This window comes from Thermobia domestica, chromosome 8 (genome assembly GCF_964235325.1).
Source record: "Thermobia domestica chromosome 8, izTheDome1.hap1.1, whole genome shotgun sequence".
Lineage (NCBI taxonomy): Eukaryota > Metazoa > Arthropoda > Insecta > Zygentoma > Lepismatidae > Thermobia > Thermobia domestica.
In genome coordinates, this window is record NC_137461.1 from 203,798,921 (window position 1) to 203,826,824 (window position 27,904).

The following is a 27,904-nucleotide window of genomic DNA, read 5'->3' on the forward strand; positions in this document are numbered from 1 at the left end:
GTGTTGGTCTTCTGGTACGTGGTGTTTTCGGGTGTTTCGTCATCGTCCTTAAACTTGTTAAACCATCGCTGCAATGTCTGCGTCATCACGACACCCTCACCAAAGGCCTGGTATATCTTCTGTCCCGCTACAGCGGCGTTTGACCTCCATTTGAACTCGTTCAGCATACATGCTCCTATGACGCTCTGTGGAAGTCCCATGTTCCTCTGTCTTTATGCAAGTTCACGGTGTGTCTGAATTGCCACAACCAGGTAGTATGTTGGATATACCTACAACAACAACTGACTTTCGCCTTATCTCCACTCGCATTCAACTCACGATATGAGGTCCAATTGAACACAGACCTCCACGAAAGGGGACAGAACTTTCTTGGTTACCTTTATAGTTATGCACAAAAGTATAGCGTTTGGTCCCGGGCAGTAGTTCTGGATTAAGCATAATAAAAACTATCTTGAATATAATTTATGGATAATAATAATAATAATAATAATAATAATAATAATAATAATAATAATAATAATAATAATAATAATAATAATAATAATACAGTAATAATAATAATAATAATAATAATAATAATAATAATAATAATAAGAAGAAGAAGAAGAAGAAGAAGAAGAAGCTAAAATAGTGTTTTTAGTTTTGCAGACTAGCAGCAATACTTTTTTTTGGCTGTGTACATTGTAGCTGCCCCCCCTCAAAAACGACGGCCCCCCCTACACAAACCTGCTGGCTAGACCCCTGCAGGAGTATATATTGGATGTATCAGTGCACACCCTATATGATTATTTTTTCCCTTCGTCATACCCCAGTAGCACGCCGACGTGGGACCCATATTTGTGCGACATCGGCCAATGTCGGCGTCGTGGATCTATACTGGCCCACAATAACCCACCAAGTTCCCATATGGGTCCCACATGGGAACTTGGTGGGCTTGCCGAGGTTGATTTACTGATATGGGTCCCACGTGGGAACTTGGTGGGCTTGCCGATGTTGATTTACCGATATAGGTCCCACGTGGGATATAAATAGGCTTGCCCACCAAAAAGAAAAAAGCATGGAAACATTTCCTTTTTACAATGAATAAATTTGAAACACATGAAATTAACATTTTGATGGTTCTGTGGCAATTATTTGAAAAAGTAATTTTTCGATTCGGCCTCGATCTATGTCGAATCGATGTCGATCGGAGTACGCAGATTGTTTGTCAACTGTTCACAGTTTTAAAACCATAACACCGTATGGCGCCACAAGCGGTGCGAAGCGAGGGAAAAGCAGGAAATATACTTATGACTGTTGTTTGTTTTGGTTTTACCATCAATTCGACGAAATCGTATTTATTATTGAAGGTGAGTATTAAAATTATTTTTCTTCCATTAATAGAATGCATATTTTATCTTTGATTTGCATGAACGATGTCGACTATAGATAAAGAGATCTACATAAACTGTTCCAAATAAATTTTGGCTAGTTTATAGTCCGCGCTCGATGCAAGAAATCTGGTACTGGTTTTGTTGTTACAGGTGCAAACATATGTAGATATCACTATACTTAGTCGTGAATAATTTTGATTTATGGTCTTCAAGCATAGGAGGAGGCTCAGGCCGAGACGGCCAAACATTGGAACAAGTTTATTTACTACTTTAAAAAAATGCGTTAAAAAGTACTTTAAATTGACAGATTATGACAAATGGAGGTACTATCGAGCTATTGACTACCGAATTGGCACATTTTCGCATAGTTTCAGGTTAGGTTAAGATCAGCAAGATTTTACTTTGTATAAAACAGTGGTAGATGCACACGCATCACAACTGATTTGTGTTAAGTACAAGGGACACAGTGTTGATAAATATAACTTGTAACTCCATTTTAAGTAAGTTAATTTACTATTTTGCTCCTTGTACTTAATAAACTTTAGGTGAGCGCATACTTTCGCTGTTCTGCGCAACGTAAGATCTTGAATCCAGCTGTTGGTGTAGGGGAAGAGCATCCGCCTGTCACGCAGCACTTTGGCAGTTCGAGCGTGGGTTGGAATCCCGCGCAGGCCTGACTGAGGCTTTCCTCCGCCCCACAATGAGAATGCCGGGATAGTAGTTCTTTGAAAGGCCAGGGCCACATCCTGTCCAAATCCTAGTTTTACCTGAAGGATCGATCCCTTCTTTTTGTCCTTCCCATGAGTAAATAAATAATCAAAATAAGGTCTTGCCGGTTAGGTCATGTTAGGTTAGTTTCTGTCTGCCACTACGTTGGTTTGCCTGTAACCGCCATTTGAAAACTAGAATTGGCCATGAAAATACAGATTCACACGTAGGTTACTTAGCCTGTGATTGTCACTTAGAAACTAGAATTGCCCCCCCCCCCAAAAAAAAAGCTAGCTAGGTTGGTCAGATCTCTTTTGAAATAACTTACAGGCTGATGTGCCAGCCATGAAACAAGTTAAGGAAACAGTACAGTGAAATATTCTGATGTAGACCTATCTTTATTTCCATGCAACATTCGCTACCTTATTTTTTTCTTGGTATTATGTTTCTGTTCATAAAGATATGTTTTTATGTATCTACACACAAGTACAAATATCTATCGTACTGGGGTAACTGGAAGTTCTGAGCAGTGACGTGTAAAACTTAGAAAAGTCATTGAATTTGATCTTGGCAAATAAGTGAGAACGTTGCCCTGGGAAAACTTGTTTGAATAGTAATTGAGTGTGAGTGAATTAAGTTAACGTTTTGAACAAGTTGTTGAGCTTCCAAGGACGGGACCTGGAGTTTCACGCGGGATACACCCCTTTTGAAGGGGGATTATACCCCCTTCTGTGCCCTCTGTGGATGAGTGGATAAGCTCGTCGTCTTGGAATCAAGGAGTCTCAGGTTCAATTGCCGGTTGGGGACACAAGAGTTGAGGATCCCTCGATAAACTGTAAGTCCCATTCTTAGGACGTCATCATCATCCCGTTGAAGACAAGCACCATGAGTTCACCTTGTCCAGAGACCTTCGAGTCAAAGACCTGGCTTCGTGCAGAGCACCGATCAGAACCATCTTACCCTTCCCCCTGGTCCGATTTTCTTCCGCGACCAGATTGACCTTTCGTTTCAGCCAATAAAAATACATTAAAGTTGCATTCGAATTCGTCACTGTTCATTTTTAGAGCACTCCCGTTTTCATTTTCTGGGCATCGTCACTTCGCTCGGCAGGGTTGGCTGGTTTAAACCAAGGCTTAAACCAGCTTTTTTTTTTTTCAAAAAAACCAACTAGTTTAAACCAAAAAACGAAAAATGTTCGTAAAAGTGTAAGTGTTTGTAAAATCTTGATGAACACACATTTGTGGGTTATCACGTTTCACTCCCGTATATTATTCGTATTATATTCAGATCTAAATTCCCCATTCATTATTCAAAATGATTATGCTACAAAAGCAACTTTTTTTTGCATAAGTTTATAAATGTTTGTTTTGTGATTTTTTTTGTAGTTGGTATTATTGTTATGTAATTACAATCAAAGAAAAATTCTAAATATTGTTTCGTTTCAATGTTTACTATTGATAAATTACATCGAAATGCCGTACTTTGTGTGTGTGTGTGGGAGGGGGATTACATACCCCACGAGAGGCATTTAGTGAAATGAGAAGTATCTTTGGTATCTATTTATGTATAAATGAGTCTGAGCCAAAGTGGACTCAAATAATTTGTATCTTTATCAGGGTTTGCCCAAGTGGGCTCAGCCCGAAAAAAGCCACCGGGTTTTTTCGGGTTGGACCCACCTGAAAAAACCCACCTGGGTTTTTGAGCTTTTTCTTAATATATTACTGATACAACCAAGATGATCACATTGAAAGTGATTTTTATCAGATTTTGAACTTTCCTTGGGCGAATTGAATGCTTTCCCGTTAAGGTATACAACATTCAACATAAGACCTTTATCAAGTTCTGAATGCACTGAATGAATAAAAAACCCTTACCTTGGCTTGAGATAATTAAGTAACAAATTAATGTATGGATTATGCTTATAGCCTATTTGAAGGAAGAAAAAAAAAGCAATTTTATATTTTAGAAAATACTTTCCGTGAATCGTGTGCTCGCCAACTCGGCGACGCCGAGGAACGTTGTCCCTTATACGTTTGACGCGTTTAAAGCCATAGATGCCGGTACTACCAGTAAACATGTAGTGCATTAGTAAAACTATTATTATTATTTCTTACCTTTGATGGTAACACAAGTATTCTTCAATAAAATTTAGTTTTCCAACAACAACAGTTTAGTGCAGTTATTTGTAGGTACTCTTCAAATAAGCATTCTGTAGAATCAACACCAACAAAAGCGTAAAAATTCGTCAAATTTAAGAAACTCGATGCTCAGAGTTCCGAAAACTACGTACCCCTTACTATTTTAAGTGCTGAATTCGAACTTTCGTACTAGTGGAAGTTTCGATGTACAGTAAAGGGAGCTGCATTTTCGAGGGAGGAGGAAAAAAAAAAAAAAAACGTCCCGAAAGAAGTTCACGGGAAATTCCTCCAATTGAACGCACAAAGCATCGGAACTGAATACCTCAACAATATAACTATTTATTTTATGGTGTAAGATATTTAATTTCCTTTAAGACATTCTGAAACATCCTAACCATATATAAAACTACATGAGCTGATGTAAATTATTGAGCACTTCCTGTAGGGCTACAATGATTAAATTTGGCATGATGGTAGCTTTCTGGGACTAACGGTCAGAAAAATTGCCAAAAGTGAATATTTTTAATTTTTAAGGGTTCTAAAGATGGGATGAAAAGTTTCCCCATGTTATTTAAATGGGCCTTTTTTGGACCTATAATCTCATGTTTTGGGTACTTAGAATTGGAATAAAAACTTGAAATTCGGTATGCTTGTACGTTTTCTTAGCAGAACCTAAGTAAATCAGTAAAAATTTAAAAATCCAACTTTAGAGTGGTTTTATAGGGAACTGAAATATCCTTCCCATGTTTTTTATATGGAACACATTTTACACCCCCAAATTATTGAGCACTTCCTGTAGGGCTACAATGGTTAAATTTGACATCATTGTAGCTTTTCGGGACAAACCCACAGGAAAATTGCCAAAAGTGAATATTTTTTAATTTTGAGGGGGTCTAAAGAGTGGATGAAGAATTTCCCAATGTTATTTAAATGGGCCTTTAAAAAAAACATAATCTCATTTTTTAGGTACCGGTACTTAGAATTGGAATAAAATCTTTAAATTCGGTATGCTTGTACGTTTTTGTAAGCGTTACCTAAGTGAAAAATCAGAAATAAAAATTTCCAACCGTAGAGTGGTTTTATGGGGAACTGAAAAATCTTTCCCATGTTATTTATATGGGACGTCTTCTACACCCCAAAATGTTTAGGCCCTTCCGGCATGATTATAGCATTCCAGGACTAACCGACAGGAAAATAGCCAAAAGTAAATATTTTTAATATTTTTAGGGGTCTAACGGGTGATGAAGAAATTCCCTTGTTATTTAAATGGGAGTTTTCTTGGGATACAAAATCTTATCTTTTAAATAGTTGAAATAGGGAAAGAAATGCAGCTAGCCAAAAGCTAGTTTATTTTATAAAATATGGATTATATCTTTCTTAATGGTCCTAAATTAATTTTCTGGAAAGATCCTTCTTGCAACAAGTGCTCGTGACATTCCTGTAATTGAACGCACAAGGTATTGAAAGTTAACTTCAACAATAAAAATCATTTATTTTACGCTGTTAAATTAATATATTTGGTGTTCATATTTGGCAAACGTTACTGAGGCTTCTGGGATGATTCAATCTGCATTTGTTCGTTCGTCTGCTTGTACCACACATATTGCAGGGAATCACTTCTGATCTTTTAAGTGTAAATTTTTAGAGTACAAGCACGATACACACCAAATTTCCTGTGTAGATTTTGGTGGCATACCAACGTAAAATTTCAAAATGGAGTCAATTTATTTTTTTCAAAATAGCGGGTATGCACGCTACAAAGCGCAATTTTCGGTCTTTTAAGTCGAAATTTTTAGAGTAGAAGCACGAGGTACTTTGAATTAGCTGTATATATTTTGGCGATGATCCAACGTAAAATTTCAAAATGGCGGCCATTTTTTTCAAAACAGCAGTGAATAGAAAATTGTTGCAAGTTGTGACAATGATAATCTTGAAATATAAATCATATTTTAACACTTTTACCCCAAAGACATTGAAATATTTTGATAAAACCCAATTAAACCTAAAAAAAAAAAAACCAATAAAACCGGAAAAAACCCATATGGGCCATGGTGGGTTGGGCTTTCTCAGAAAATCCCTGGTTTTTTCAAACCCTGATCTTTATTTACTTTTCTTACTGATATGCAAATTAAGTCATCGTATTTCTTTAATTTGGACCAATAAAAGTCGTTGTTAACTAACTGGAACTAAATTAGATCTTCTGTACTCCGTAGTACTTTGAAATTGTCCATATTTAATTCTGTATAATGGTTTCACTTGTGCAACTGTTTATCTTTTTGTCCTTCTGAAATGATTCTTGACAGTTATATTAAGAAGCATGTAAAGATCAGTACAACGTATTTTTATCAGGGTTCCTTCGTGAGTGAGTCGGCAGACGTATCGCATTTGTGGCCAATTAGTCCTGGTTCCGAGTTCAAATGGAGGACAATTTATCTCGGATGTAACTCGAGAAGCAGTTTTTATTCCGCTTTAAGCTTATGTGACCCCTTCTAGCATAACCCGGCTGTTGCATAATAACATCAAGGCGAAACAAACATATTTCTGTCCATATATGATATGAATATATAGAGCAAATTATTTAAATCAAAAAATCGTGGTTTAAACAAAAAAAAACTTTTTTTTCAATAAAAAACATGGTTTTTGCCAACCCTGTCGCTCGGCCAATAAAGGTCTTAAAGGACAGTGAACATTAATGAGAACTGCACTTTGACGTTAACTACATGTCAACTGAACACCCGACCTTGGTCATAAATTGTAGGTTTTCTTTGTTCAAGTCTCCTGAGTAAGTACAGTAAATAGCATATGGCATTTTGTGTGCGTGATCAAGGATTCGAGTTCTATTTTTTTTTGGGGGGGTCAGTTTGGACGCGGTTATGATTTCACTGCAGCAAGAGCTATATACCCGTCACTAGATGCTCAGTTAAACCACATTTTAACTTTTTTTTAGGCTTGCGTCGCATTTATTTCCCTATGTCATTAATTTATGTTCTAATGATAGTAATTAGTATAAAGAATTTCGTCTTTACGGTCGACTATGTCTTACGTAATGTTTTATCTTTCGTCTTTAGGATCCATTATGTCGGGTAACAGATCGTCGTTATCTAAAACTCTTAAAAGGAGGACAAAACGTCTGTTAAATGAACTTGTGATAGAGGAAAAAGTACGTAGGATAATTAATGCACCTGTTGTTACCCGTGTTCCAGTAGACGAAAATGTGTGTGTGCATTCAATCCATGAAACCAACGTTGATGATTGTTTAACTGAAAAACAGGACGGTAATGATGGTTTAATGTGTGTGTGCGGTGATTACGAGTATGCCGCTCAAGGGTTTCAACAGGGCACCGACGAATCTCAGTCTTTAGATGATGAGGATTGGGGTTCCAGTGAAAGTGACAAAGAGAATGAAACGGATGGTGCAGGTCGACAGTGTAACTCGAATGTAGAGGGTGAAACATTGTCTTTCGCAAATATTCTGAAGGACTGGGCATTAAAGTATAACATTAAGATAAATGCTTTGAGTGAACTGATGAGCATTTTGAAAAGAGAAAAGTTTCCTGATTTACCATTAGATGGCAGGACATTGTTAAAAACAGCAAGGAGAACGCAATTCGGTGATTATCATACTGAAGTACAAACCTCACAGATGTGCTACTTTGGCATTGTTAATGCCTTAAACAAATTTAATTTAAGAGAATTATGTAGAGGAACTTCTGTTGAACTTAAAGTTAATATTGATGGACTATCGATATCTAGAAGTTCAAATGCACAATTTTGGCCAATCTTAGGCCAGTTGGTGAGTGACAAAAATGTTTCGCCATTTATGATTGCCTGCTTTTATGGGCATGAAAAACCGAAGTCACTAGAACAATATTTGCGACCTTTTGTCGAAGAAGTATGCCTCTTGCAGAGGGAGGGATTTGTTCATTCTTCTGGCGAGAGATATAGTTTTCAAATACTTATGATCGTATGTGATGCACCTGCCAGAGCCTTTGTAAAGAATATTAAAAGTCATAATGCCTATTATGGTTGTGAGAGATGCACTCAGAAAGGTAAGATGGTGAACTCTCGAGCTGTTTACCTAGAGATGAATGCAGAGAAGAGGACAGATGTAACGTTTGCAGAGGGAATAGATGAAAATCATCACAAAGGTCCAAGTCCATTAATCGGTTTAAATATAGGCCTAGTAAGTCGCATGCCACTTGACTACATGCATCTCGTTTGTCTTGGTGTTATGCGGAAGTTAATTATGTTGTGGACAAGAACAGGGGCCAAGAGAGTGCGAATCGGAGGACACCAAATAGCTTTCATATCAGAGAAGCTTAAAGTTATGAAGGATCACATGCCAAGAGAGTTCAGTAGGAGGCCTCGTTCATTGAAAGATATTGATAGATTTAAAGCGTCAGAGTTCAGGCAAATAATTTTATATACCGGGGTTGTAATTTTTCAAGATGTGCTGCCTGAGCAGTTGTTTCATCATTTTCTGTTACTACATGTTGGAATTTCCATTTTGTGCAATGCACAACTGGTAAGCAAAGAAGAATATTTATCATACGCTAGGTCACTTCTAAAACTGTTTGTTGAAAGAATGGTAGCTCTTTATGGAGAAGATTGTGCAGTATATAATGTTCATTCATTAATTCATATCGTAGATGACGTACAGACATTTGGAACGTTAGACAATTTTAGCTGCTTTCCATTTGAGTCATTTTTGTACCAAGTGAAGAGAATGTTAAGAACACCAAACAAACCATTATCGCAGATCTACAGACGGTTATCTGAAATAGAACACGAGAAGCAGAAAAATGTAAAATTAGCTTTGAATAAACCGTATAGCGGAGGACCATGTTTAGGTGTTGTGGGTGAAGAATATAAAGCAGTGAGTTATAGTGGGTTCACCATTGATATCTCTGTTGATAAGGACAGTTTTGTTCAATTCACTACAGGAAAAATAGGCAAAGTTATTAATATTATTGAGACAAATAGTTCGAATGATCACCCATCCATTTGGTTGATATATTTGGATGTTCCGATAGAAGGTGACTATTATTCCTTCCCATGCAGTTCGCAGTTGGTATTTGTTTATAAGTGCGGCAAAATGTCGAATAAGATATCCCGTGCTTCCCTTACCTCAGTGACATCAAAATGTATTGTGTGTTTGGAAAAGAAATACGCTGCAGTGCTTTCTCATTCAGTGTTGTGATTTTTTTTAAAGAGCATATCTGTAGACAGAATCAACATGACCTCAGGAAGAAAAAAAGTTTTGCGTAGCAGCTTTCACTGACGAGGACGGAGCATTAGAAGTTATACCTAGTAAATGGCTTAAAAACGAAAATGAATGCCTTTGGCCTAAAACATCATCCGTTAGGCGTATTCAAAATTTGATCAGGGACTGTAAGGAGCCATCTGCGGATTGGACAGTTGTGAACATAAAAATCTATGGACAATCCAGTGAGTACTATTTGTATTTTCTTTTTATCTGTCTCGTTGTGTTTTTGAGTATTTATACCTCAATTTTGAGTCAAAATGTAATATTATTTCACTATTTTCTGCATTGAAATGCAAGATCTGTGATACGGAGCAGCCGTGATTCAATTGGTAGCGCGTTATCTTAGTATTTGGTAGGTCGTAGATTTCAGCCCGGTGGCTGGTCATCCTGATTAGACACCATGTCCGCATTCTGGAAAATCAGGGAAACAAGAGATAAACATAAATGCCAGGGAAATTGCAAGAGGTTGTTTCGGATTACGTTTGCTCCTGTTTTATTCATTTATAACGGTTACTAACGGTGAACTGACCTGTTCGACGCTCCAGCGCTATAGGTCGAAATTTGTGAGGATATTTTCGTCAAAACAAGGAAAAGTTTAAAGGTTTAATTCCATTGTAATTTGTATACTTGTGACTACAGTTCGAGAAGCTTAGTTGGTAAATAAAACTCATATAAAGTAAGCTTGTTTAAATTCATAGCTTCCTGTCACCAGTTGTTTCGTGACAAACATGCTTTAAAAATGTCTTCCATTTTAATACATTGCTGCAATACAGTCTTATTGAAGAAAAAAGAAAAAACGGTGTCCTCTTTACATTACAAGTTGGTATGAGGTATGAGTTGATATATATATTTGTATGACCTAAAATGAACTTTTTATGTTAGGACCTTATATACTAAATTAGCTTTTAAAATCCATGACGTTTCTTGTAGGATTCTTAAAGTGTTTTGAAATAACGTTAAATAAAGTAAATAGTATATGGAAGAAAATAAAGAAGTCAGGGAAAAGTAGCAGCTCCAGTCAGGGAAATAAGAAGATTTTTTCTTTTTGTGTGTTTGTGTGTGTGTGTGTGTGTGTGTGTGTGTGTTTGTGTCTAACTATGCTAGAGATTTTTCCGGGATCTTATACTCAGTCAAATCAGGCAAATGCTGAATATAGTACTTTAAAGACAAGGTTTGTATAACTCTCTCCAAATCCAGCCTTGCACTATCTTATCGTGAGCAGAAAATGTCAAAGGTACGTTAAATAAAGTTAAAAAATAAATAAATAAAATAAAAATGCTAGTATTCTTAGGCCTTCTATTCTTAGTTCTGTTACAGGCTTTCTTACTCTCGAATTTCAGTCGTGAATAACTTTACATAAACAAGAGTATTTAGTTCGTAAACAGATTTGTTTTATTTGGGATATTCTAATATTTATTGTTTTACAGTTAGCAAAGAAATCACAACTGAGGGTATCCATAACCATGTTGCTTTCTTATCGTGTATGGTTTTCATGCCAAGAATAATTTCGCAGCTACTTTCCCTTATCAGTAACTGTAGAATATATGTATTATTTAACATTTCAGATTCATTTCAAAAAGCTACAGCAAAGGCTGACAAAGCTTTACTGACTTCAAACGTTAGTAGTGATTCTTCTGACGAAGAAATTTATTCAAGATGTCGCAGAAAGCCACAAAGATATTTGTCTGAAGAGGACAATGATGACTCATATCCAGAAACTAAGAGAAGACCATATGAAACTTTTAACGAATGTAGTGTTCCAAGTCCCCCAGCACCTATTCGGAAAGGTAATTATGCTAAATATATTTTATATTCATAATTTCGTTCAAGAACACTGCTTGTCTCCTCATATATATCTCTCTTGATAGTAATTTCAAAGCAAATTAAAAGTTTAGCTCGTAGCTGATTTGTTTCATAGGACTATGTATTGAATCGCGTTTAAAATATATATATTTTTTTAAATGTGTGAAAGTTAAAATTATCAAGATTTCGTGGGCGATTCTTTATTGCCAGGGAGTTCACCTTCTTTCGCAGTGTTTGTTTCAGAAAAAAATGTTCCGGGGGTTACTCTTAGTATTCGGAGGGGCTGAAACCATATATTTCCCTCTGCTGGTTCTATTCCAGTACGTTTTAACCATTTCGTCCGGGGGGGGGGGGCAAAAAAACAGGCCTGAAAGAAACAGTGTTCTTTCGTATTCTATGCCAGTGCAGACGTTACTTAAATGTGAAACTATATACTATTTTGGAGAAAGTTTATTGCTACTTCGTCTGAAAAACATTCAAAAGTAAGGCTGGCTGAAATAGTAGACAGATAGAAGTAACCTACAATGTTTTATGAACCTGTTGGAAACAATTTATTCGTTAGATGTGCAGAGTAGTTGTTGTAATGTGTACAACAAGCTTGGAGTGAGAAGCCCTAACAACTAAAAATAAGATGTCTAGTTTGTTTATTTTTATAAACAAGTTTTTCAATTTGGAGTCCAAAATTGGCTACTTGCTATATTCAAGCAAGTCTTACGTAACAAATCATTCAGACTCAGATCTAGTCTCAAGTAATTTATTTCTATGAAAGGCTTGCTAGTTGTTTTTCTTCTTTTTTTTAACGAGGTTGTTAATACTTTCGCCTTTTATCGGATAAATGCTATCTTCTCATGATTGTTAACTACAGAAAAACCGGGCTCGTAATGCAAACTGTGTCGTTAAATTGGCTCTATTATGAGTATACATCAATAAATAAATAAATGAAAAAATAACGTACACATTAAATATTCATTTAATTATGATATGGAGTCTATTTAGGACAAGATCAAACAAGCAGATAAACAGCGTTAGTATCTTTTAACGTTGTGAGTTAATGTAATCAGTGTATGATTTCTGCGATTTCCGGAGAGGGGGATAAATTCATCAATAGCTCAAAAAAGTGGGGTTTATTTCCACCATATCCAAGGTTGAGAGGTATTTCGAGAAACAGAGAGGAGAAAGTTCCAGCCATCCCCCTACAGATAGAATACTGGATGTAATCATTGTAACATTTTAAACATGCTTTTAAAACCATAAGTTGTCACCTGCTTATTGTGTACCTAACAGTCTAGTAAAAACTGGATGTTTGTATAATTTCATCACTTGCTTTCAGAGTCGCTTGGAGTATCTATAGGAGGAATTGCGGAGGTAAACGTATCATCTATGGTGCACAATTCAAACGGAGGTTGCTCGTCTGCATCACATCGTAAAAGTCCAAATGGACCTTTACCATCCCACTCCCAAATCCAAACTCCATGCAGAATGTCAGCGTTGTCAGTTGCCACTACTTCATGTGCAGATACAGACAGTACCTTCACATCAGCTCGTTTAGGAATTGGCAGTAGTAAGTATCCAAAGATTAAACTGTATTGCTAAGCTTACTTACGTGTGTCGTCATTATTAAATAACCAAACAAAATGAAGACTATATTGCTTCTTTAGAGACATTTTGAACCCTGCTAGCTCGAGAGTGTGGCAGCACGTAGTCAATGCATCGATATTCTCCGACCACTTAGTGTGGCCGCCTTGACCTAGTAGTCTCCGAGATTATCACCAATTTTTGTTAATGAAAAACGAAATTATGGTAAAACTTATGCTTGGAAATTGAAATTGTTATGTTCCAAGCCGTGCGAAGGAAGGGGGGGGGGGGTCCGAACCCTTCTCTTCCTCAAAAATAGATTTTTGTGTAACTAATATAAATTTCGTACTAATTACATTTTAAAACATATATATCATACTAAGATTTACTTTTTACAGTGAAACCTTTAGTGTTTAAGATCTCCGAAAGTATTTCTAGATCCGGCGTTCCTTTCGTAATGGAAGTACTTCTTGGCTTTAAAATTCAGAACATATAATCTGTAATTCTAGTTTTATCACATTTTGTTTTGCAGCGCATCCTGTTGGAATGGTTGCTTTGGAACTATTCTGTTCCATATTAGAGGAGGCTTGTGGGCAAGCGTATGTTAGGAGCGATTAAACTCCCAACCTTTTGAATGCTAAACCGACGGGTTGACGATATAAAGTTTGTACCATGAAACAGAAAAATTTATATTTTTGTACAAAACAGCGTCTTGTTAGTCATTTGTTTTTTCTTACTGCCTGTGCGCAGGTAGCAGACAAAATTGGCAGGTAGCAGACAAGTCGACACACCGATATACCCTCTCGTGGCGCTTCTGGTTTCTTCGCTTGCTTACCAACACACACTTAAGTTTTTATTGTTGCTCTGGCTGAGATTCAAACGAACCCAAATTAGGCAAATTCCGTTCAGGTGTCATAATTGTCACACCACAGAGACGCGATCAACGTTCTTTGAATGTTAAGCATTCCTCGCACCCCATTTGAAACCGTTACTCTGCTAGTATCGATATTTAGACATTGTTCCATATACGGAGGTTCTGCAGAGAAACATTGGAGCATATCATTCTTATACTACATTAATTTGAAAGTTGAAATATCAAATGTAACTGCATTCTCTCGCAACAGGAGTTTTTGCAGTAACCTTTCTCAGCAGAAGACGGTAGAATGCCTAGATATTGACACGAGCAGGCTATTTTATTCCAGTAGGACACTTGAAATGCTCTACAGACATATAAAATTGACCCGAATGTGGTGTAATGATTAGGAAAGCCCTCAAACAGCAATTAGTAATTTTCTTGCAATAGACTTAAAAAAAAAAAATAAAAAATAAAAATAAAACTGCTTATGCATTAATTATGAAGCTTTATCAATATGTGATTTAAAATTCATCCCGTATGTTGCTGTGGGTATCGACTTCAGGGTCAATATGAGATATGTGCCGGTCAGAACCTAGATGACTTTTGTTAATGGTAGTTGCGGCACACACGATCTTAAGGTAGAATAAAAAATATTTCAAACAATGTGTACCATTGCCTCCTTGGTCTTGTATTAATTTAGTATTTTTTTCTTTCTTTTGATATTTCAGCCGTTGAAAAAATATTCCAGTTACTGCAGAGAATCCAGCTAGATATGAAACATCTCAAATGTAAAGTTGATAAAATGGAAACCAAAATATATGAGCTGCACCAAGTTCCCTGTAGTGGTAAAGAAGCTTTGCAATCTATAGAAAATGCAAACCTGCTAGCTGACAAGCTCCCTTTACGCAGTTTGTCTGTGGTTCATAATTTAGAAGAAGATTTAAGACAGAGAGATGGCTTCAAAATTGGTGAGTGGTATTCTTAAGTTCGTATTGACACGAAGTATTTGTAAATATCCTTCAGGTATTGTTTAAAAAGAAAACTTTTATTCTTTAAAAATAGATCTCGTGTGGCCAGATGCTTTTTCGGATGTACAGGTTGTTAAATTAATGCGTACCAAACAATGTAGGGGTGGGTACCTGACATGGAAACAAGAAAATGCTTTGTGACATGTCCATACCGATCAATAGGTTGGGAGATGCAGGCCGTCGAAAGCGTGGGAAAATAAATTTCAGAAGCCTAAAATTCAAACACTGTCCAACCAACGTAGAGAGTGCAGCTTCATATCTCATAAAGGAAGTCGTTGGTGTTCTATTGCAAAAATGCATGTTTCAAAATTCAGCAATGCATACAAAATTAATTTTACAAGGTGATGGTAAGCCAACAATGACTTACACTTCGGCTTTTCGGTGCCTTTGAAGAGTCCTTTCGCACGCAATGCACATTCTTTTAACATACATTTTTATATAGAACAGGTATGACTTCTTTTATGAGATATGTCATGAGCCTATAATATATTGCTGCGTACATGTACACTCATGTCCAAAATAATTGTCGCATATCTATAACTGTCTTCTTGTAAGAATATAATTTGATAATGATTTTGCAGGGTACTTTTAATACTATGTGTATAATCGGAAAACGTATATTTGAGGTAAATTTCACAGGAAACAAATTACAAATACGAAAATTAGAATGAGTAAAACAAAATGTTGCTAAATGGACAAGAAAGTTTTATTTTCGTTTTATTGTTCTTATTTAATGCTCTTTTGACATGAAGTTTGCCACATACATGTCTTTTCCGATTATACACATACTAGCATTATAAGAAATACCGGGCGAATGCGTTATCAAATTATATTCCTACAACAACATTTATAGACATGCGACAATAATTTTGGACATGAGTGTACATCAGCCAAACTGGATTGGAGATGACGTATTTTTTATTTTTATGTATTTTATTTATTTTTTAATCTAAAGCTGATTATGACGTATTCTTAATAATGCAGTTTCAAATAAAATAAAATCGAATCAACTATTTCTCTAGCGTTAGCAGTTTGGACTGTGAATTCTTAGGACTTATAATTTAGGTGTCCCTATTGGATCTTAAATACTACTACTACTACTACCAATAATAATGCAATCCAATACTAGTTCGAAAATCTTGCTTTCACTGTATAGCACCTTCGTGTTTCAACAACAAAATCATAAGGTAGGATGGTTTACGGTTTCCTCGTGTCATAGACATGTCTACAGTTATGCCTTGTTTGGCAATACCGGTACCATCTTCTACAACCTTTCCAACCATCCGCGGGTTCTCATAAAAATTAAGTGTTTAAGGGCAACTTCCACAGGTGCATGGATTCTCCAAGCCTTCGCTTTGCAAATAATTGAGAAATCCCTTCACTTTTCGGGAATTCGGGAAGTCCTGGATACTTTCTTTGAAGTTCTCTAGCACCCATCTCCACCTTGGTAAGCGGAATCAGTGACTATGATGATGTCACGGTTTTGCAGGAAGCGAACTTGTAAGACAAACGGGCAATACGATCTCAGCAATTCTCGATCTCAGCATGTCGACGTACGACATGGTTATACAATGATTTAAATCAGCCTGTTCCTGTGCATTTGATTACGATTAGGGATCGAACGACACTGACAGAAGAATTATTTTTAAAAAAATCTACAGTATAAACTTAACGTACTACTCGTATAAGCAACATAACGTAGGCAAAATGTCTTTCTGTTTAATAATGAGCTAATACAGTGTTTTTTTTTTTCCTATGGTATTATGTTCCGACAAAATACTCTTTCTCTTCGAAATTAACAACTTGCAGCAAGGCAAACAGACAAAGATTAAATAAAGTTTTGCTGAAAATGGATACTAAACTAAATGCATGTCGAAAACAAATAAATGGAGACATTTGCGTTCAATTATCACATCCAACAATGCGCGGTACATTAACGATCCTGCCTATTATTGCTTGAAATTCAAGAAAATAACAAAGTTTTATTTCAGGCTGTCCGTTAGTTGGAAGTTCTACATAGACGCTGGGGAATAGTTTTCAGTATCCGCGTCCGTTATTGAGAATGTCAGCTATTCAGAAGTAATTTTCACATTGCACCCAATGTATTTCTGCCAGGAAATTGAAAACTGTCCGTTATTTTGAGATGTCCGTTAGAAGTTTTACTGTAAATATAATTTCTATGCGTCGTACAAAAGTCTAATGAAGTCGAAACAACACATTTATCCTTCGATTTTTGTCGTGCGACGAATATGGAATGGTTTAAACAGGTAGTAAAGTGACCTCACTTCAAGATATGTGCACTAGATTCACGCCACGATGTAGTTCGGGGCCCCTAATAATTTTAGGTCCTAGCATTCTGCCGTTTACGGATGAGACTGAGGAAAAGCCCCATTCGCGATGGTGTCGCTGATTCGCCTGTGTAGGATCTGAGTTCCTAAAGAATTTTGTTATATATATATACTAGAGTCTAATTTCATCTTTCGGATGTATGGCGTTTTTTAGTATATATTTTTAGGAATCTTGGAGGGGGATTACTACCAGTGAAATCCTTTGTTTAGGTGCCATTCTCGCATTATCCTAGTAAAAGTAAAGCTTGCGGTAATATCTCCCAAACAATACCAGAGTTACGAGGACAAGTTCCTCTTCGGATCGAATCGAATTCCTTAACAATATGTAGTAAGGGAACTGGAAGTGTTATTGTTCGTTGTGATCATTTTACTACAGGAATATGAAAAAAAATTTGAATCACCATCAGAGTAAAAGGTCATTCTAGAGGACAAAACATAATTCAATAATACGTTAGATACTCTCCTTTCATATGGATCCGTATCTGCTATGCTATACGCGTTCCTTGTCATATTCATTCATCAGTTTCTATTACTGCAGTTCGTGTTTGGAGATTTTTTTTCTGTCATATATCGAGGGTTCAGAGACCAATATGTGTTAATCTAGAAAAATGAAACTAAGAAAATTAGAGTTTTTTTGGCATTTGTAGACATTTTAGGGCATTGGTAACGCTGTTATTCGCAGGTAAATAAAATCATTGCTTTCCTTGTTTTTGCCTCTGAAAGAAGTTGTAATTTTCTGTTAATCGCACCGTGCAAGTAAATTTTTAATTTTTGACTTGAAACGAGTGGATATTCTGAGCCATCCACATATCGTTTTCCACTCCCTACTTCCTCTGTTTGACACCGAACGACAATGTCCTGTTAGATTAGCCTTTTGGGCACGTAATAATGCGCTCATGCGTACAATGGATGTTTTTTGTGCAATGTATAAAAGGTTTCTTTGTATTTTAGGAGAAAGTTATATTTTCGTTCGAATTTTATTTATGTAACTTCAAAATTAATCTGTTATTTCTCAGTGATGACATTTGCTATTTAAATGTGTAGTCCCTTCTGGTGATACAGTATTATTGCATTGAGTTTTTACAATTTTTTCTTCTTCAGGAGCAGTACAACTCCGATTTCCTGATATACAAACTAGCGACATTGTCCGACGGATTGGGAAAGTCTTAAGTGGTTCGCGAGATTGGGATGGCTACAGATGTAATCGGAGAAGAGAACAGGCTCAAGACTTAGGGGAAGATGCACAGTCGTTCCGCGGGGAACCCGCAAGAGTCCAAGGACCACTTGAATTCACCTTGCAGAGTCACCCCGAAGGGAAAGCCGTGGGGTGATCGGTCCCGCGGCTAGTTGTGATCAACCCTCAGCAGCGTGTCTGATATAAACAAACTTATATGAACGAAATGTCTTATTGTAAATAAAATAGTAGACAATAATATGTTAAAGTACAAGAGAATTATAAACTTCATGAAAGTAACCGTTATTAATAGTTTTTTTTTTTTTAATTTATCACAGTAACTTTCAGTTCGCTAATTTGCAGAAATATTTCCTAGTGATACATTTTTATAAGTTTTATGTTGTATTTTACTGCAAAGAACCTATCCAAATTAAAACTTTATAGTGGCATCCATATTTTACTGAATATAATGAGCTTTCCGAACTTCCGTGCTGTCTGTGTAAGTGTAAGGGATGAGTCCACACTACAGACCAGTGTGCGAATTAACGGATATTTTACAGTGGGATTTAAAAAAAAAAAACTTTTGAGAAGTTCAAATTTATGGGAAACTAATAATTTACAGAAGAAAAGAACTTCCTAAATTTTCTCTAAATTATTTCAGGTTAAGTAGAAAGATAAATATTATCTGCATAGTTTCTTTGATTATATATTAGTTTCCCTAGTCAGGATGTGTAGCGGAAAAATTCGATGTTTGAAATAAATTTATTTACAGTGGCTTTCGTTGACGTAGAGTGTATATGATTTTTACGTGTTTAATTTTATTATACATATGATATATTGACATAAGGGTCAGGAAAATGGCCACTTATCAGTGAACCCTTTTTTGAATAAACTAAATAGTTTCCACACGTTGCGGAACAAGAGCTGGTTCCTTCTTCAGTGGAAGGAAACAATGATGTATATGAAGAGTACGCGTTAAGAACAGTGAAGGTCACATTTTGAATATGCTCAAAAAATATTTTCTCCACACCAAAAGATGCAAAATAGTTGGTGAAAATAGGGCGTAGTCCACTCGCGAATGTACACGTGAGCGAATTACGACGTGTTTTCACCATCTTAATTATACATTTTGGTGCTGAGAAAGAATTTTCTGAGCATTTTAAAACGTGCCCTTCATAGTCCTTCCTGCGAACTCTTCATATGGAATGAAATAAAATGGTGAAGACAGTGTCAACGTTTGGTAACTATTAAGTTGATGCAAGAGAAGATTCATTCATTTTTTATGTTGTTTCTATATTAATGATAATAAGTTACGTGTTTAAAAGTATTTATTTCCATTCGTTATGTTGGAAACAGCAAAACAATTGTACAATATATACCTCTATGCAATGAGTGAAGTTCACGAAAAAAAAAAAAAGTTAGGGAATATGTTTTGTGTAAATTTTATTTTAATTATTTAAAAAAAATAAAAATGTGAATACTTCAATCTGAAAATGTTTTTATTATATACTGTTTTGTTTAGTCTAAATACTGCATCTCTGAAACACGCTAAATGTCCGACCGCCCTCTTGGATCCGCCATAGATAGAAGTGCGGCAAAACTACTTGCACCAGTGACATTTTGAAAAAATGTCTGATGTATCCGATGTCATTTTCTTCTATTTTCATTAGAAAAACATAACTTGAATCCAAAATGGTAGACAAGCATGTAGCGTGCGCCAGAGATGCAGTACATGGCCCTATTCAAATCTGATATGTTGACATATCCATCTGGTGTTAAATCTGTAAAAATTATATGGTCACATCTGGTTTACCGATGTGGGTGGGATCTCCCACCCAGATCTTCCCCATACCCACATTGTCATTTTAGCTTCCATGGTTAACCGATGTAGCTCTATATGGGTCCAACCCAGATCTACAACATGCAATACAAAAGAACATATCCGCACTCAGGTTTGAATAAAACTTTCATATTTAATCATTTAGTGTGAAAAGAAATAGGCTGAGCTCGTACGTTTCGCAATTGTGTATAGAAGCTGGAAGATCAGAAATGTCGCCTATTCTATGTTCCTTGTGAAAAGTACTGGGCGATTCAAATACATTTGAATAGCTCCGTTCTTTTTACAAGGAACATATAGAGCTACATCGATTAAGCATGGGAGCTAGAACGACGATGTGGGTATGGAGAAGATCTGGGTGGTTCAACATAGATTCCACATCGGTCAACCAGGGAGCTAGAACGACGATGTGGGTATAAAGAAGGTCTAGATGGGCCGACATGGATCCCACATAGATCCACATCGATCAACTATGGGAGCTAGAACGAAGATATGGGTTCAGGGAAGATCTGGGTGGTTCAACATAGATCCCACATAGGTCAACTAGGGAGCTCGAACGACGATGTGGGTATGGGGCAGATCTAGATGGGCCGACATTGATCCCACATAGGCCGGTATTGTTCAACCAGGGACCAAGATCGATTATGTTGATATAAGGCAGATCTAGATGGGGCTACATGGATTAATGTGGGGCCAACATTGATCTGGAAGAATCCACATGGGACCCACATAGATCAACATCGACGCCGATGTCGATCGACATAGATTTGCCGATATTGGCCAATGTCGAAAAAATGTTTGCCATTCTGCATCGATCGTCATCGACAGCGACATCGATCCCACCAAAAATTCCCATGTTGATCGACATCGGCCCATCAACTGTGCTACTGGGGTATATTCTAAAATGTTATCTGTATTTGTTCAACTGAAATAACTTTTTCTTTCTTTTAAAATGCTGAAAACTCAATAAAACATAAAAATGTTATAATAAAAGGGCAGATTAGCTTTAACTACTTTCACACATACCCATATGAAAGGTTCTGGGTATTCTTATTTATTATACCTTTAATACATCTGAAATACGTTTAGCATTACAGTAAGACCATTCATTCTAATTATGAAAAGTAACTGTGATACCATCTGATTTTTAAAAGTCCTTCTTGTGTGGTAGCATATAGTAGTCTTTTATTTTGAGTAACGTATATATTTATTTTAATTCTGAAATACTGATCAAGATTTCTCTTAGCAAAGATCAAAATGTGAAATATATACTTACCACATCTAATAGTCTTACGTCTTTTCAGGAACGTACCCAGAGTTCTAAATTTAGGGGGAGGATATTTGCAAATGGAAAATCACATGTATGTATACTATATATATATATATATATCACATAATTTAATAATAGCATGAAAATTATAATAATTGATTTATTCAAGTAGGCTGTCGTGTAAGTCACAAGAAAACATAAATAAGTTTATGTATTTATATACATAATTAAACAAAAAAAAACTGTTATTCTAAATTTTCTTCATTTGGACAGACGGTAATCAAAGGCCGTGCAGAAAGTCCTGAAATAATACGTGTAACTCTTTTAAATACAAAATATAATATGTCGTGTAAGTCACATTTCTTTCCCTGTCGTGTAAGTCACATTATGCGTGTCGTGTAAGTCACATTTTCTTGCAGTGTTACCACATTGCCAATAGTAGCTAACTGCAGTAAAACGTATAAATAGTGAATTGATAACTCAATTAATGTATTAAGTGCCATGTTTAGTGTAAGAGAATGAAAGATAAGGAGGATAAAAGCAATATTATTAAGTATGGATCTAAAATGTACTTGACTGGACTATATATATATATGCAGTTGACATATTCTATTCTCTGTTTTGCCAGAATCGGTACCGGTATTGAACATAATAAAAATAAGAATATAGATCTACTTTCAATATCTTCTCATAAAACAATTAAAACATAAAGTACTATGTTGCAAAAGCCAGTAATCGGGGGGGGGGGGAGGGAAGAAACGTCCTAGCCTCTGAGTCGAGTCGACCTTTAAGTTTTGCCTTAGCCGGTTACAAAAAGTGCATTCACATAGATGTTTAGCCCTTAGTACCTCAAGGTGACTGACTATAAGGCTGGAATCACTCTAAGGGCTGGAAGAACCTCGTAATGTTAACGAAGATGACGCCCGGTCCCCAAAGTTACTGATATTATACTCTTATTACTGTTCGTTTAACGTTTAAAGAATAGCCTTAAATGAATTTAAAAAATAACCTTTTCTTAGAAGTATGAATAATTTCAGTTTACTGTGGATAAATTCTCATTTATTGTCGGGTAAAAACAATTTGTAACATATAATTTTAAATAAATATTTGAGGGGGTCAAGCGGAAGATTTGGGGAGGCCGGTGCCCCCCTTACTACGTTCCTGGGTCTTTTATTGGATTTTCAGCTTGAAAAAAATGTTATTTCCGTAAAGTGAAGAATTTCAGATAACATTTTACGTACATAACAGTTGAAGAAAAAAATAAAAATTCGTTTATTAACCTTCGCCTATGATTCTGTCACTTGAACTTAGTCCGTTTCGTTTGAATTTTCCTTGTGGTTTGTCCTCTTGAATTCTGTCCTGCATTCGTTAATCTGTTTGGTAATTCTAACAGAGGCTGTAAGAACAACTATTTCATCATAAATTTTAGACGTTATTCTTCTTGTTATTCTCGAAAAAAATGACGAGGATACAATTCTTTATCAGCAGTGTTATTCACATCTACTTTGGTCAAGATGAAAGTGATTTAAAAAAAAATACCTGTGGGCAAATGGAAAATTGATTGACTCAGTTGCAAGGAAGCCGTTTGACATTGTAACTAAATCGAATATAAAATAAAGTTAATTCGGTATAATATCAAATTATTTCACATCAAGATTTTATACACTTTTTCAGTAGTTAATCTCTAACATGCCAAGAGTCGCAGTACGTAAAAGGTGCTACAGTTCACATCCTCAAGACATGTTTGGCCATATATTAAGTAAACAATGCAAGATGATGCATAAGGTAACTCTTAAGAAAGAATGTTAGTGTTCTACATCACAACTCCTTTTTCGGCATCATCTTATCAGCTGATGTCTTATATACATAATTCTACACTATATGTAATAGTATCATATATTCTTCTATTTTCATATTTATATTGTCAATGCAAATAGAAGCAATACAAAAGATCAATATCAATATTGAAATACTTGTGTTTTTTGTAGTTTCAATCAAATCAAAAGGTCAGATAATCGGAGATAAAAGCCGTCTTACGCATCCTTTTGCATTGTTTGCTTAATATATGGCTAAACATGTCTTGAGGATATGAACTGTGGCACCATTTACTTACTGCGAGTAGTGGCGGTTTTAAGGTTACTGTGCCCACCCCCTTGTCCGAGCACTTCGCCTTTTCGCCACCAGATGCTCACTTTTTCATTTAGCAATCACTGCTGGCGCCTCTACTGGGAAGAACTGAAAGATCGTACCGCTCAGTTTAAATGTGTCCAGGATATCCACAATTGAAGTGGGCGGGGAGAGGAATCCAACAGTTTTTTTTTTCTTCGTGCACCTGCAGTCAGTCAGAGTCTAGTTTTACAAGCCGTATTGTTCAGCCGCAGGGCAAAATCTCAACCATTGACGGGTAACAGAAATCTTTTCTTTTTGCAGGTAGGAATAGAGTTTTTGTACGAAAAACGTGAATTAGGTTGCAGAGAACGTCATTCGCATCGCGTTGACAAATTTTCTTTCGTCCGTTTATCACATGAAGCTCTTTTTTTTTTTTTCGATTATTACCAGAATATGAGATAAAAAATCTAAATGGTTCTTTGTATACAGAAAACAAACAATACATTTTTTTTTTACATATCAGTATTATATGATTTTTTTTTCTGAAGTGTATGATGCTTGAAAAATGGACAGAATGAATTTTGATTTTTCTATTTGTCCCTATCCTTCTGAGTAGAGAGAATGCTGTGGCGCAACTAAAGGGCCTGCAGAGCCCGCAACTTTGAGAGGCCCAGAACAGAAAGAGGCCCATTTCAGTTTCGAAGTTAAACTTTAAAATGTTAGGATGTTAAAAATTATGTGATGTTCCAACTATATCTCATTTTTACCTGTGAAGACGGTAACACCTGAGCGATTATTTAGTAAATTAAATGCCAACAAAACTTATACTGACCAGCGAAAACATTATGACCACTCGCTACTTTTTGAACGAAATCATTGTGCAGAGATAAGAGCTACATGGCATAACATAACCGCGCGCCAAACGTGACAAGAATCTCACTCGATTAGTCAGTGTGGTGCTTGTGCCTTGAATGGGGAAGGACGACGATATATCAGGGTGAGTAAATGGCTGGGAGCTTCATTTCGGAAACAGCGCGACTTGTCGAGTTTTCGCGATCTGCCGTGCTTATGTATTTCAAAGGTGGGAAAAGGACAGTGAAACCAGCATCGAACCAAACAACAGAAAGTGGGGCGACTACACCTCATTAAAAATGTCGGATGTCGTAGACTCTCGAGGTTGGTACAACAGAATAGACGAAAACTATAGCACAATAATAATAATAATAATAATAATAATAATAATAATAATAATAATAATAATAATAATAATAATAATAATGTGCATTTTTTTGCATATGAGCAAGTTGTGACTCACTAGATAGAACATAGAAAGTCAAAACTGTTCTCTGCAAATTTTACGTGACTCATGGATGTGGATAGAGGGGGTCCGTTTAACATTTTTGCGGGGAGGCCCATTCGTCCTTACTTACGCTATATATAAACTCCTGGCGCAACAGTCCCTTGTGATCTGAGTCTGCAGCGGGCTTATGTTAGTGGTCAGCACAACTACACCCAACGTAGCCGGCTGTCTAGATTGAAGTCCGCTATCTTTTAGTTTCCCAACTTTTCTCTCGATGTTTGGTCAACACAGCAATGTTTGAGTGCCACACCGGGAATTAAACCCTGGACGACGCACACCGTATCACTTTCGCTAGTCTTTTGGTAAAATTCAGGTTAGGGTGGTACTGAATTATTTTTGGAATATGCCATTTCTCATAAGGTAAAATTCAAAAGTATTGTGACATAATTAAAAAGCTCATTATCAACCACGTATTCTTGCCTCTAATATCACTAAAAGTTTTCGAGATATGTGTCAAAAATGGTTCAAACACTTGAAGTTAGTTTAGTAACTTGAAGAAGATAGTGGCCTTATACATACATAATTGCTCCAATTTTTATTTTTATTCTTCTTTCTCGTAAAGAAATACAAAATCATAATTTCAACCATTTTGGTACATTTTTCACAATTTGAAGGCCGAACAGCCGGTTTCTTTCCTTACGTTTTGAACTTGGGATTTATATTCTTCTTGTCACTTATCGTGAATGTCATATAATGACATGGGTCCCAAAGCTAGAATATATTATGCGACAGAGGTAATGACAATTTCATCTCTAAGATCTTTTAAATTTGACATTTATTGAACGATAGCGGTTTTATAATACGAATAAATTTTTCGCAATAAGGTGCATATAGTGGTCGTAAGAAATTACAAAACTACCATTGACCTTTATAGTTTGACTGATGCTTTTTCGATCATGGTCTTCCCCTTAAATTTTGTAAAGGACGGTATCATTTTAATTATCTTGGCCTAATTTCCTAAAGCCTCTCATTCGTACGCTAAAAGAAAGATTTCTATTTTTTATGTATAAGAATTCAGGGAATGCAAATTTATTCAAAATTCGTTTACAATTAAAATCGGCTAAACAGATATTCCTTCGATATTTCTGTATTTTGAAAACAAATTCACAATTTCAGTTCTTTGTCTTTACTTGTTTCCATTTTTTTTTTTTTTTAATATATATATCAATACTGTATGATCAATTCCAAGAATTATTTTAGTTCTCCGGTAAATCCATTTATAACAAGCTCCAAATACTGCTACAATTTTAATGCGGTTTCAGGAGAATCTGCATATCTCATCCTTTTGTTACTCTCTATATATTCATCTACTATGTAAACAAACATCAGTGAAAGAAAGAGGCTGAGAGCTAACACGTGCTCCGTGAGGAACGTTGTCATTCCTTTTACTGATATATCTAGAGAGTCTAGTGTTGCCACGAGACAAGACGAGATTTCTGGCTGTGTCGTCTCGTCTAGAAAAGATGTGCCCGTCTCGTCTCGTATCGAATGGTTCTGTCTCGTCTCGTGGCAACACCAGAAAGGCTGAGGCCCACAAAAAGAGCTGTTATACCAAGTGGTTAAAATTACAACTTTTAACCAAGTTTTGTTTGGTAGCACAACACACAATACGACTGCAATCTTCCAGCAACGACTGCTTAGATTCGACTGAACCAGTAATTACTTCGATAGGAACATTTGTCAATACCGTCAGTAACGTCGAAAGGCAAGATTTCCCCATTTATTCTGATATCTTTTTTTCAGAACCCCTGGCGCCACTTCAACAAATAAGGAGGCCTATGTAACTTTCCCATTTAAAAAATGGTTTAGCTTCGAATAACATCATAAAACAATAAAAAAGATAAATTTTGTTGTCAAATCAGCATCTTTTCAAAACTCAGTATCGAGAAAGGCTGACACGTTTCTGTCTTGGTTCGGAACGAGAAAGACCATGAAACAATAGTTATTTACTGATAAAATTGCCACTTCTACTTGTACTTCTATAACAGGATTTTTATACGTAGATATCTCCACCAGGCCCCGGAATAAAATCTTCTGAAACACTGATCTCAATGAACGCTTTACATTGTATTTGAATCTGGAGCACTATCACAAAATAATTAAACTTGAATCGATTGAAAAATGGAAGTGAAAGCTGTTTGTAAGAATCATTTTTAAAAAGTGCTTTAGGTATTCCCTGTTCTTTGTAGGATTTGAAACATTGAATCATTTCGATCATTTGAAATAATAAAAGATGGTATACATTTCGAAGGCAAATAATTTATTCCGAGTTAATAAATTTTTAAGCAAATTCAGAAACTGTGTTTGTATTTTTCGAGACACGAGACGAGACATTTCACAAAACGTTTCGTATTGTATCGTGTCTCGCTTCAAAGAGTCCTGTCTCGTCTCGTTGCAACACTAAGAGAGTCTTACGCATTCTCTTTCCAAGAAAGTGAAACTTGAAAAGCACATTCAGTCAATTGTTATCATAGAATATACTATGGGCATAGCCACTGATGTGTAGAAGGTGACACAGGCGGAATTTGTTCTTATGGAACCCTTGGCGAGTTGGAGCCGTGGGGCTCTATTATTTGGATTGGAAACATTGGTTCAAAAATATTTTACATTTAGCATACATATATACACACATATATATATACATACACACACACACGTACATGTGTGTTACATATACTTTAGTGTGGACCTGCGGACAAGGTATAGTTCGCCCGCTCAAAACACCGCCTCTGGGGGGTGGGTTCGAAGCGCACTCCTGAAACATAGAATTATGCTAATCGTAATTTTCTGAGATAGACTACCCCCCCGAGGAATAAGTAAATAAATAAATAAATAAATAAATAAATAAATAAATAAAAATAGTTTCGTAATGTTTATCTTCCGTATACGAGTAATTGAAAAATTTTAGTGTCTCAACAATGAGAGCTGTATACAGGTGATTCTGCGTTCCTGGCGGAACTTCCCTAGTTCCGGTCCAAAATTTCACACTATACCCTCTTTCGGCTCTCACCCCCACGGTAGTTTTAAGAATTTTTATCTCTTATCTACTCCCTTGGAGT

The 27,904-nt window shown here is 36.1% G+C and overlaps 1 protein-coding gene across 2 annotated transcripts; it reads left to right on the forward strand.

The window, feature by feature from the left end:
• Window positions 1–882: 882 nt before the first annotated feature.
• Window positions 883–18,862, forward strand: LOC145693411 (uncharacterized). Of its 2 annotated transcripts, XM_081769383.1 has the most exons (5): window positions 883–1,349; window positions 11,051–11,272; window positions 12,619–12,849; window positions 14,448–14,687; window positions 18,197–18,862. In XM_081769383.1, exons 1-5 carry the CDS (start codon window positions 1,169–1,171, stop codon window positions 18,424–18,426), a joined length of 1,104 nt encoding a protein of 367 aa, XP_081625509.1. In that variant the 5' UTR covers window positions 883–1,168; the 3' UTR covers window positions 18,427–18,862. The 2 variants fall into 2 exon arrangements, 1 of the variants encoding a protein (XP_081625509.1); XR_014132767.1 differs by lacking the exons at window positions 12,619–12,849; window positions 14,448–14,687; window positions 18,197–18,862 and adding an exon at window positions 7,288–9,667 and having other exon boundaries at window positions 11,051–11,189.
• Window positions 18,863–27,904: the final 9,042 nt, after the last annotated feature.